Raw genomic sequence first — 12112 nt, 5'->3', positions numbered from 1 at the left:
GGCAGCTTTCCTGCATCCTTCAAGGCCCACCTACAGCAGTTGTACTTGGACATGGGGATGCAGAGGGGCTCCAACAGCTCAGGCTGCATAGTATCCTGACCCCTGTGGTGGATTGCTGTTTGCTGAGAGAAGTCTGAGTAATGGCAACTATTACTAGTTTTTGGCTTTAAATGGAAGATAGCTTTGCTGAATATACCAAGAAAAAGAGAACATACCATGTAAAAGAACAGGGCAAAAAAGTAAAGTCATGTTAGTAGTGAGTAGTTACTGAAATTAGTAATGTTATGAGGCTGCCAGGAGGTGGTCATACATTCAGCTTAAGAGGTTTGATGTAAAATTGATTTTAATTTTAGGTCTGAATTGATTTTGTACCTTTACAGTTTCAAAAATAAACTTCAAAAATAAACTTCAAAAAATTCCAGCTATTCTTTGGCTGTGAATGCTCAAATTTTGTGCTCAGCTGGTTCAATACAGCTGTATATTGCAAAACTTCAAATGAAATTAAATTTTCATTAAAATCCTGTATTGTTGGGGATTATACAACTGTGGTGAAATCTGCTTCTGTGCCTGAGTCGAAAGACAGTGATAAAAGACATGGGGAAGGTAAGAATTGAGGCTGTAACTCCAATAGATTTTTGTGTCTCTAATTAATCAGGTTGTTGTGTATCAGAGAAGCATTGTGTGTAATTCTCATTATTGCTCTTTTTTTTGTCTTTTTATTTTGTCTTTTGGTTGGGGTTTTTTTGTTGGTTTTTTTTTTTTTGGTCCTTGCCATCTGCTTTGGATGTAGTGAGAGAGAAAAACTAAAAGCAGTTGGTAGTGATCACAGGTTGAGAAGTATTTTTTCAGATAGTAACCTCTGATTGTGCATGCAGATGTACTGATTATGCTGTGCAATACCTATACTTGTTTGTAACAGACAATGCTGGTCACATAATTAACAACGCTCAGACACTTTTTTGGGTGGACAGAAATTTTGCACAGAGTTTTTGATGCACAGAATTTTTCCTCATTTTCTTCTCTGGTAGACCAGCTCTATCCCAAAGGTCTTGTTGCACGTTTGCTGGAGCTGGGTCCCTTGAATAGTCAACACTGCTCTTCCTGGAAAACAGGTTATTTTCCCTACAGTCAAGTCAAAATATAGAAAGCAGGTGTTGGGTATCAGTGCCCTGAGATATCAAATGTGGTCAAAGGGATCTCATGAAGTATGGACTCTGCAGGGAGAAAGAGGAAGGCAGGGTACATGAAAAGAAAAGTATTATCTTTTAGTAGACCTGCTAATATAATTAAGGAAAACATGGGATGAATTTTAGCTCATAGATTTGCTTTGCATAGGTAATCATCTTTACCAATAAAGTACACTATCTCACCTGGAACTCAAAAGTAGTTTAAAAAAATATGTTTTTCCATGGCTTATCACACAATTGCCCTGACAGCAGTCTGGAAAGGCACAGGTTTATGGAGCAGTGCTTGGTTTTAGTTGATGGTTATATGTGACACGTGAAAGACTTCTGTTGGAGCTTCAGCTAGTTGTAGAGTTCCTTTGGACTACCTCAGAGCTGTACCTTTTGGGTATATTGCTCAGTGGGTAATTCAGCTGTTATTTATTTATGATTTTTTTTTATTTGTGTGCAGGGTGATAAGCTTTAACATTCTATCTAGTGAAGAAAACATACTCTCCCATATGTAACACTCAGGTTAGTTTCTTTGGTGGTCTCCGTTACTTATAGACTGGTTTTGTTTTCACATTATCTGGTGTAGTAGTTCTTATGACTGACAACTCTAGATTTAAAGTTTATGTATTTTGGGGGTTTTTAAGCAATTCGTTTGGGATGGCTGTCTTTTGAGATCTTCTAAATCTGTAGTCAGACTGTGTACTTTGCTTAATGCATATCAGAAAACAGCACGTTCTCCTTAGTTGTGAATTTCTTGCGCATTTTTATATTTTGCTATAGAGCTCATTTGTGGGGGTAGCAGCTGCAAGGATGTGCTGAGAAAGAAAACTGTCCAGTTTCCCCAAGAGGATGTCCTGAGGGAGGTATTATGGCACTAGCAGTGGTTTCAGGGTTGAAACACTTGAAATCTGTGTTTAGGTTAGTAGTCATACTCCTGCACTCATAATGTGAGTGCAAATAAAGGTCAAATTTGTCTTCATGACCTTTTCTCCCCTCCTTCAGATAGACAGCAGAACTACTGCCAAAAGGATGGATAAGAAGGAGTAGATGACACAGATGCAAGCTCTGGTTGCCCTTGAGAGCATTGCTGTTGTGATGTTTCTTTAATTCTTGTCTCTTTTGCAGATCTTTCCTCAGCCCACTCTACCACAGTTTTTTGTATTGACCCACTTTATAGCCCAACCAACAAGGCAGAGTATGGTAAATAACAGTATGAGTCACAGTAAAAGGAACCATGCCTTACTTGTTGGTGATTTTGTGTTTTCACCCATCTGGCTCTGGATTTTACCCACCTGTCAGGGTAAATTCCCAGCAGCTTCTAAGAGTGCTTGACTACAATTCACTGTACATGAGCTTGTTTTTAACCCTGCTCTTGGTGAGCCTTATTCATAAAAAAAGAGTGAAAAGTGGGCAAGAGAAAAAGTCATAAAACTGAGGCCCAAGCTCCAGCCAAGAACTATCACATGGTGCTAAAAAGACAGTGAGAGAGTGACACTGAGAGAGTTGCAGAGAGGAGGTGGAAAGCAAATGTCTTCTTGCTTGGCCATAGCATGGCTGTTATTATAGAATATGGCATCAGATAGGCACTCCTCCAAGCCTGGCTGAAATCTGACATCTGGTTGGCATCTGGCTGTGTTTTCATCAGCATCAGAGACAGGGAATAGACTTTAAATGCTTTGGGTTTTTTTCCCCTGCCTATGTTCTGCCTTCATTGCTGTAAACAAAGCCATCATACTCAGGGTGTATCTTGGGTTTGGCAAATCTGAGGGAATTCACATCATCCGCTTGCTTTCTCCCCGAAAGACATCGACGTTGACTGAGCCCCTATTTGTTTAAATGTTTTCTTTGTGCCTTCAGGGATAATGACCTGATGTAGCAAGGAGTAATATCAGGACCTACTTGACTAGTGAAGTCATAGGGTCAGCCTGTGCTCATGCTGTATGCACCCCTCCCACCCTCCCGTGGTTTGCTTTTGCCTCTTGAGTTGAAGGCTACTCTTGCTCATGTTCTTCCATATGGTCCCCTCCCATTATTTTCTTCCTTAATTTGCCTGTTAGTCTTCTTTCTTGTTCACAGTGTTTCTTCTTTTATATCCTACTATGCTGCAGAGATTTTAAGTTCTTTTGAAAACTTGAAGAAATAAGATACATTATCCATTCTGTACTCAGGATGAAATTTTCAGTACCTGTGCAGGACACACAGTGCTATATTATATTTTGAGCTACTTGCATTTGCCTCTTATTACATACGATATGGTCATTCCTGTTTGGGGATTTTAGTTCTAACCATCATATAAATGGTACTAATACACTGGATTGCATAAGGAGCTTATAAATGTGGCTGTAATTTGTTACAGGGCAGAGATCTTAAAAAGCAAATAATCTGGTAGTGAAGGACATGTAGGAAAATATCAAGACAATTTCTTGAGTAGTGCTGCTGTGCTTCTGATTTTCTCAAAGAATTGCAAGCTTTTAATTTTAAACATGCATTTTAGTTCTTTGAGGACAAGTGTACTCACAATTTGCTTTGCTCAACATTTCGTTTATTTTCAGCTTGCTTTTTCTAGCCCTCCCTCCATCTTCTTGCTCTAGGCACTTGCAGCACCTAGTGAGCCCTGGTTGGGAGCAGCAGGATCTAAACACCTTGGCACTTCCAGCAAGATCTTTAGGGACAGGTACTGAGCAACACAGAGGGAGCTGGGTTTGTTTAGTCTAGAGAAGAGGAGGCTCAGGTGGGACCTCAATGCTCTCTACAACTTCCTGAAAAAAGGTTGTAGTGAGGTGGGAAGTTGATCTCTTTTACCGTGCCTGAAGTGAGGGACAAGAGAAAGTGGCCTTAATCTGAGACAGGGGAAATTCAGGTTAGGTATTAGGAAAAAAAGTTTCAGTGTATGGTGGTCAGGCATTGGAATGGGTTGCCCAGGGAGGTGGTGGAGTCTCCAACCCTGGAGATGTTCAGGAGGTGTCTGATTCTGGCACTGTGTGATGTTTTTTAGTGACTTGGGGGCTACAGTGGTAGTGCTGGGTGGACAGTTGGACAGGATGATCTTGAAGGTCTCTTCCAACCTTGATGATTCTATAAATCTATGATTCTATCTTCAGGTAGCCTTAGATACTACCTGAAGATCGCTTAGGGGGGTTTCTGGGGTGTTTTCTGCAGTTGCAGTGTGGTGCCAAGTGGCCCATTTCCACCCACAGTTTTAGAGGGGTCTTTTGCCTTTTTGTTAAGGGGACAGGGCTGTTGTTGGAGGAGGCACATCTTTTCCTTGTTAACTACCCAAGAAGCAGAAGAAGGCTGGGCTTTCTTGGCACAGATAGTCTTCGTCAGCTTCTTCCTGCGGCGTTTTGGAAGGTTCTGCCCGCAGAGCCGGGCGGTGCCGTGCCCGCCCGGTGTGCGCTGCTCCTCCTGGTTCAGGCTGATCACCGCTGAGTTTGTTCTCTGGATGTGCCTTCGTGGCGCGCTCGGCCCCGGGCTGGTCGGTGGCTCCGCTGCTGTGCCCCGGCCGGGGGCGCCGCCGGCGGGGGTGGAGTTCGGGGCTGCCGCCGCTGTTATGCCGGGGACCGAGCAGCGCTTCGGCTGATGGGTGGGTAAGTCCTGCTTTCCCGTCCTGCTCCTAGCGTCCATCGCTGTTTGTTTTTCCCCAGTAGCGTTTAATTTTCGTGGGTGAGCCTGTTGTGTGACAAAATGTTGTTGGGGTTTAAGCAGCCCAGACCCCCGTGCTGCTCTGGGATCGGCTTGCATTCAGTTCTGGTGTGCTGTCAGCTTTCCTCTTCTAGAGATTAACCATCCTCAGTTTCTAAGTGAATGTGTCCTAACTGCGATCGAGTTCGTTCCAAATCTACTGATTTCGAATCTGCCGCAAAAGACTATGTTTTGTGTTGTTTTATTATATACATAGGAAAGTATTTTGTATACACAGTAAAACACACGTATGTCCGCACACACACACATATATAGTGAAACATACATAGTTAAACGTATTCAGCAAAGCATATTGTATAAATAGTAACACTCATATACATTATGTGTATATGTGTGTACACACACACACACACACACACACACACGTATATATATAAAGTTTCCAGCCTTTCTCATAAAAGTTTTTTCCTGGTGGACTTGAACTGAAGATTTCAGTATGTCAATGAGCCTGTGAATCAGGCAAGATCCACTGCTTTCACATAGATAAATTACTACCGGTAATTACTTACTTAAAATGGAAAAATAGGGGACTTAAGAAGAAATGTTGAGAGCAAACAAAAGGCTGTTAAGATTCTGTACTGGAAATTGCTCAGAAAAGCAGTTTGGATTTTTTTTAGAGATCTTCCAATTTATTCTGGAGCAGGGAAAATATCAGCATTCCAAAAATGAAAAAGGCCTCCTGTTTGTCTGCAGCTGTCCTGCAAAACAGAGCAGTGCTACCGACAACTAATAATATCTCCATCTCACAGAACTGGCATGTATTTGGCATTTTATGCAGTGTTCCATGCAGACATAGAGCTTGGCTTGCTTTTATTTTCCCCAAGTTTATCTGTATATCTCATCCAGGCCATGCAGTAGCACATCTGACAAATGATGGCTCCACAGTGATAAGCTGTAGGACCGATTTGCAGTGTGAATACAGTGAGAATGTTTTGTATACTATTGTGACAGATGAAAGGAATGGAAGTGGGCCAAATTCAAGCTGTTTGCCATTGCATCTGATCAGCAGATCCTATGGAGAGAATTTGCCTGCTGTGAATATTTGATTCTTGCTAGCTTGAACTGTCTTGTGTGTTGGCAGTGCTACTGTGTGAATTTGCAGTGGCTTTCCAGGATGTCTGTCTTGCTCAACTGCCAATTTCTGGGGATTTTTTACGGAGTTCAGGGTTTTGTGCACCATTTTGTGCATGAGGAAAATGACTTAATACTATGCAGTAAACATTTTTTCTTATTCATAACACAGAGTTTAAAAACAAACAAAAAATGATTACAAGTGAACAGTGTGTTACTTTTTCCGGCCTCCCTCCACCTTCATGAAGGTGTAACCCCTCTGCTGCCTGCTCACTCTGCATTACCTGCAGATGGTTGTTCTGGCAAAGTGATTTTGTAGAGGTGAGTTTGACAGATTGCATACCAGAAAGGATGAAAAGGTGATAGTGTTGAGATGGAGTTGTGAGAGCAGAATTTTTCCCTTCCTTTTTCCATTTTTTTGCACCTTTATCTGTTCATGACACTTCTTACTGGTTCATGGCTGGCTTTGCCTGAGAGTTTGTAGTTTTGTGTGTTGGTTAAGTTTTTGTTTCTGAAATTCAGTATAGCAAAACTTTTACATTAATAATTTTTGGTTCTCTATACTAACAAGTAAATGGCATTGTTTATAGTGCTGATCTAACAAGAACTTTCAGGACTCTGCTGAGGCAAGCAGAAAAGGCTTGTGTTTTAACCTATCTGTGCTTGTGTCCTGTGTCTGTTACCACACTGAAGTGTTTGTCTTCTGCAGGCTGCCTATTCAGACTTTATTTCATTTTATCAAGTAAGCATAAGTAAAATTGCATAACTGTCTGCAGATATCTGTATAGATTTATAATATAGATATTTATGGATAAAAAATTTCCTATATTAAAAAATAGAGAAAATAAATTTAGAAACATAAATTTAGACTGTAACCGGTAAGCTTGCCTTTTCTCTGGGTTTATGAGGGACAAAAGCTAGAAGATTTTTGGTTGTATATTGCTGTGAAGTAAAACTAAGAGAAATCAGCATAAGAGTTGCAGGTCTTCTGGGGCTGTAGGAAATGATGTGCTGACCAAGTGACTCCTTCTACTCCAACATTGCAACTGCACCTTCTCCTTCTACTCCAACATCGCAACTGCAGCAAGCAATGGCTGAGAGAAAGACAGTGTCCTCTCCATTTAATGTATGGATGAAATTGTGTGTTAGTGCCTTGTAGGGGCCACCAAAGGAACCTAATTCTGGTTGTGTGTCTTCTGAGCCTGCTGTAAAAGATACCGCCCTGTTAGCTGAGGCACGGCAGCTGGCCACGCTGTGATCCTTGCCATTGCAGTGTGACCCATTTGCACGACCTATTTAACTCTGCCAAGTTGTAAGGAACTGGATAGGCACGTCAAAAGTGTCTTTTCAGTCACTTATTTAAAGTAAGGATGTTTTATGTATGTTGCTAGTTGAAAACCTGGGATTTTTTTTCTTTTTTAGTTTCTTCAACAGTGACAAAGATAGTGTTATCTTTAGGTGACTAGACAAAATGCATAGTTGCAGCTAACAGATACTGAACAATAAATCTGAAAAGATATAAGAAAAATTTTCTGAGAATTGAAGAAGCCAGGACCTGGTCAGTGCAAGGTGTAATAATCCAGAGAGAAAGCTTTGCTGGGAGCTGGGTCTTAACATTAAGACTCCTTTCTCCTTTTAGTGGATTATGAGTGCTTTTCTGCAGTGTCTCAATGGAACTAACAAATGTGAATTTCATCTGTACTAGAGTAAACTGGAAAAAGTTTAGTTTTGCAGTAGTATGAGAGACATGTGCCCATACAAGATACCAAGTTTCTGAGGAATTGTTTGGGTGATGGTGTTAGTGACACTTGGCAAGCTTATTCCTATGATGACCATCAAAATAAAAGCATGTAGGCAAAGAGGGTGGTGACACTGTTTTTTTCAGAAGTGGGCATTTGTTCATCAACAGAAGAACTGAGTTTCCACATTACATGGCTGCCAAATAACTGATATTTTTGATGTTACTTATCATAACTTGGATGTGAACTTTTGGCATAAAGATGGATGCAATTAGTTATCTCTGGTGTTCCTCCTCCTTTGATTGTTTTTTAAGCTGATTAGGTTACTGTGTCCTCTATGTCCTGTATATTTTTGTTAAATATTGTTTGGAACTTTTTTTGAACGCTTTTGCATTTTTATTAGATTTACACATTGAACTACGCAGCATTTGAAAGTGACCAGAACTGGCCTCCATCAAAGACTAAACACCAGAGTTATTCACAATGCAGTTGGAAAAATTGTAATGCAAACAGTAAGCCAGATGGAGAATTTTACAAGAATCTTTTCATGTCATGACTGATGCTGTCTCTCTGGGCTATGGTCTCTCTCTGCTGCTGTTCCTTTCCCCCTGGCTCCCCTCCAGAGCTGTTAAGTTTCAGCCAGGGAAGAAGGGGAGATTTGGATTCCTCTGAATTTCCAAGTCTGTATTTTTTGTGGTGTGGCTGGTGATCTTTGTGTGCAAGAGTGTTGGCATGCCAAGAGGCGCAGCGATTAGCATTCTCATTGCCGCCCCCCGGCAGAATAAACAGGGCTGCTCTCCCCAGCTATGGCCCCGCCACCCAAACAAAGGCCTGCAAGCAGATGTGGGAGAGCCCTAGTCTCGAATCCTGCTGTTACACAGGATGGGTATGAGCTAAACACTACCCAGACTCCTCTGCTTCCTAGTTTTTACAAAAACAGAGATCTCTGCCACACTCTGTGGTTCTGCTCCTCTGTAACTCTTCAGATAGGATCTCAACTTTAGTTGGAGATTTGAAATGAGAGCCCTTCAAGAGTATCAAGCTGTACACTACGTCTTTGCTTCTCTACGTATCTGCCATTACAGTTGCTGATCTAGGAACATAAATATCTAAAAACTTGTTCTCCACTGGCATTGAAGGTTTATCCACGTCAGAAATATTCACTGGCTCTATAACATGCCTATGTCTAAGTACAAAACAGGTATTAGCTGTATGTGCAGATGTGCAGATTTAATCCCCTGGGTGCAAACCTATGTGGTGTCACTTGCATTTGGTTTGAAAGATGCTTATATCAGTTTGTGATTAGTGTCTCTTAGTTATTGATTTTTAATCGTTACACTTTGAAAAATGTAAGTCTTTCATAAAAAGTATTACACAATTGGTGTTTCTTCTAACAGACAGTGGTCATGTAAGTGTAGCTTCAAGGGTTTTATTTCAGAAGAAGCCACCTACTTCTCAGTGGCTTCTGTCTGGCTAAGGTTGGAGAGGCAAGAGACCAGTTGTGTTAACTGGCTTGCTCATACTGACATGCAAAATGTTTTCTGAACCAACTGCTGCTTAAATATTGGTGGGCTGTTTTGTATCTACTCTTCTGCTCCCTTCAGAAATCCTACCTTTTCTACACCATAACATGCTGAGTTGGTGTTGGCAGCCCACAGCAGTAGGTGGGGAAATTAGCAGGGCATTTTAATTGAAAAAAATTGCCAACATCTGAGTTTGAAAAGAAGCAAGTCAACAAGTGTGTTGTAGTTAAATATCACAAAGAAAAAAAAAAGTTTTTCAAAATCTATACTGACTTGTTAAATTATGTGATGAGTAATGTCTTTGGTTCTTCATTTAGCTAATGTTATGACTGTTCATGAGCAGATACTGGGTTAGGCAGGGGTTGGTTTGTTAAGATATATTTTTCAATGAAGGAGAGTTAAAAGTGTTGGGGTTTTTTGTTTTGTGTCTTTTCAGGATAATATCATTTTATTCTTAAGAGGCTGCAAAGAGCTGGGACTTAAAGAATCTCAGCTTTTTGATCCTGGTGATCTGCAGGACACATCAAACAGAGTCACTGTCAAGTAAGTACAAAAGGAGATTGTGATTAGCATGTTACAGCCTCAGATGCATGTGATGCAATGGTAAATATTTAAGGATAAGCAAAATGCTATAGAACTGTCATTTATATAAAACAAATAGGAAGCTGAGATTTGGGAAACCTTCAGTACTGTGAAGAAAGGATTGTTCCATTCAACAGGTTTTGTCTAAGGGCTGTTATTTTTCCCACAGAGATGAACCACAGCTCTTTTAAAATAGGACAATGTTTGGACAATGCTCTGAGGCACATGGTGTGACTCTTGAGGATGGTCCTGTGCTGGGCTAAGAGTTGGACTCAATAATCTATGTGGGTTGCTTCCAACTGCACATATTCTGTGATTCTGCGAAAATACTGTTTTAGTTAGGCAATGAGATTCTGAGGGACTTGGGGGTTTTCCTGAGTCTAAATTGATGGCATTCTTTTTTGTCTGTCCAACTAATGAACTGTTGTAGTCTGGGGAAAGAAATCGCAGCTCTGTTATTTCAAATTAAACTGTTCTGATGTTGCAATATAGGGCATTTGTAGGTCTCTCAGACTCTACCAGGTGCAGACATGAGCACAGTCTGTTTATTTCCCTGCAAGAGCTATAGGCTGGGAAACAGTAATTTGGCTGAGGATATCTGTGTGGACCAGAAATGCCACAGCTTAGATACTTATTCACTAAAGCCCACACCTACTACCATACAAATTGCACAAGTTCCCCACCCTCCAAAAGTAAGAGCACCCCACAGTTTCATAAAATTAATGAAATTTGTAACTGGTGTTATTTAAAAGTTTTCTTGGAAGTTTTGGGTCTGTCATATGTAATACTACAGTTATAAAAGAAGTTATTGGTCTATGGACAGGCAAATGCTGCTGAGTTGATTGAATAGCCTTGTTTCATTTGGTCAAAAAGATCACTAATGAAATCCCAGTCAGACATGGCCATTTTAGAAAAGTATATGGAAACAATTTACTAAATTTCAGCAGCATTTTTTTTAAGTTCTTTTCTGGCAATGGAACCTGGGCAAGTTTCCTTGGTGTTCACATTGTCTGGGAAAATTCAAAGCTTGTGAAAATCAAATTGGCCACTTTCCTTGTTTGAAGGAGTAGTCTCCCTTTTTTTGCACCCTTCCAAGTTTCTGACTCTAATATGAGGTTTTCTGGCCTGTACATAACAGTGAAGAGGGGGTTATGTGACGTCTTTCTTGTAAATCTGCTAATAGTACAATGAATTAGGTTCTTCATGACATCCTATAAAATCATTACAATGAGTGGCTGGAGAGAGCTGCAAAGCAATCCCTAATCTCCATATAAAACCCTAATCTCCATATGAAACAAGAGAGAAAAGGTTTTTCAGTTAAGAACCTTGATCTTTTGGGTTTGAAGATGGATGGAGTACCTTCATGGAGGCAGTTTGAGAGGCTGGGACTAGGATGGAGCTCAAAGAAGAGCTGTCCAACATGTCACCAAGTTAAAGCGACGTCATAGACTCTGCAGAGCTGGCCTGGTCCTCTGCTGAATATGATGCTAGATAGATGTGAAGCATCTCACTGGCATGGATTTTTTTTCTTCCATCAACTCTTCAGAGAAAGCAGCTGTGGAAATGAGCCAAATGTTTTCCTAGCACTGGCCAAGTTCACACTGAGTAACTGAGTTGAGGTGTACAAGCCAAATGCATGACTGTTGTAGAGAAATATGTTGAAGACATGTTTTCTGCTAGCTAGTTCCCAAAGCATGAAGGTGATTTCCCCCCCTTTTTTTAGACTTTTGGGTTATTCTTTAAATGTGGTGAAAATGCTACTTGTTCTGTGGTAAAGGACGAGGATGACATTATCTCACGTTAAGATAATGAAATGTTAACAATTTTTTTAATATAGATGTTAATTGAGATATGCATTAGATCTGGGGGTTTCTGATCATTCTGCTTATAAAAGTTATGAGCTAATGCTGTAAAGAATTTCTTCTGACTTGTTAAACAAGACTCTATTTCACTGTTGTTTTGCTAAGAAAAATGAGACTGTTCTATTTTTCTTAGTGGGGGGGTATTGGTGGACAAAATTTTGGCTTAAAAAGATGTTATAAAAATACTTTGTTTTGCCATTGCCTCTATTTAGGCTTTTGTTGTTCTAACAGATTTAAGTACATGTATTTTTGGTTTTGTAAGGTAACCTATCATGCTGAAGTGGTCTTACTGTTATAGAAGGAGACAATAATTAGGACACAGTCTTTACTAAATCTGATGTAGTCTTACTTAGTTTTCTGCACCTAAATGTGATACAAATTTCCTCCATTTTTTTAATGCTTTCTTTGATGAATTTTGAAATGTTGTTTATGTTTGCACAAACTTTGTGTCTTGTCGT

General features: G+C 40.3%; 1 protein-coding gene across 1 annotated transcript in view; it reads left to right on the top strand.

Moving 5' to 3' along the window:
- Positions 1 to 12112, top strand: part of LIMCH1 (LIM and calponin homology domains 1) — a 178925-nt gene that overhangs the window by 96253 nt on the left and 70560 nt on the right. The window contains exon 4 of the mRNA XM_071556571.1: positions 9647 to 9753. Within this exon, the coding sequence (XP_071412672.1) occupies positions 9647 to 9753 (107 nt within the window). The remainder of the gene's footprint in view (positions 1 to 9646; positions 9754 to 12112) is intronic.

This window comes from Pithys albifrons, chromosome 5, assembly GCF_047495875.1.
Source record: "Pithys albifrons albifrons isolate INPA30051 chromosome 5, PitAlb_v1, whole genome shotgun sequence".
Classification (NCBI taxonomy): Eukaryota; Metazoa; Chordata; class Aves; order Passeriformes; family Thamnophilidae; genus Pithys; species Pithys albifrons.
Note: the sequence above shows the minus strand (reverse complement) of the source record. Positions and strands in the feature narration are given on the sequence as shown.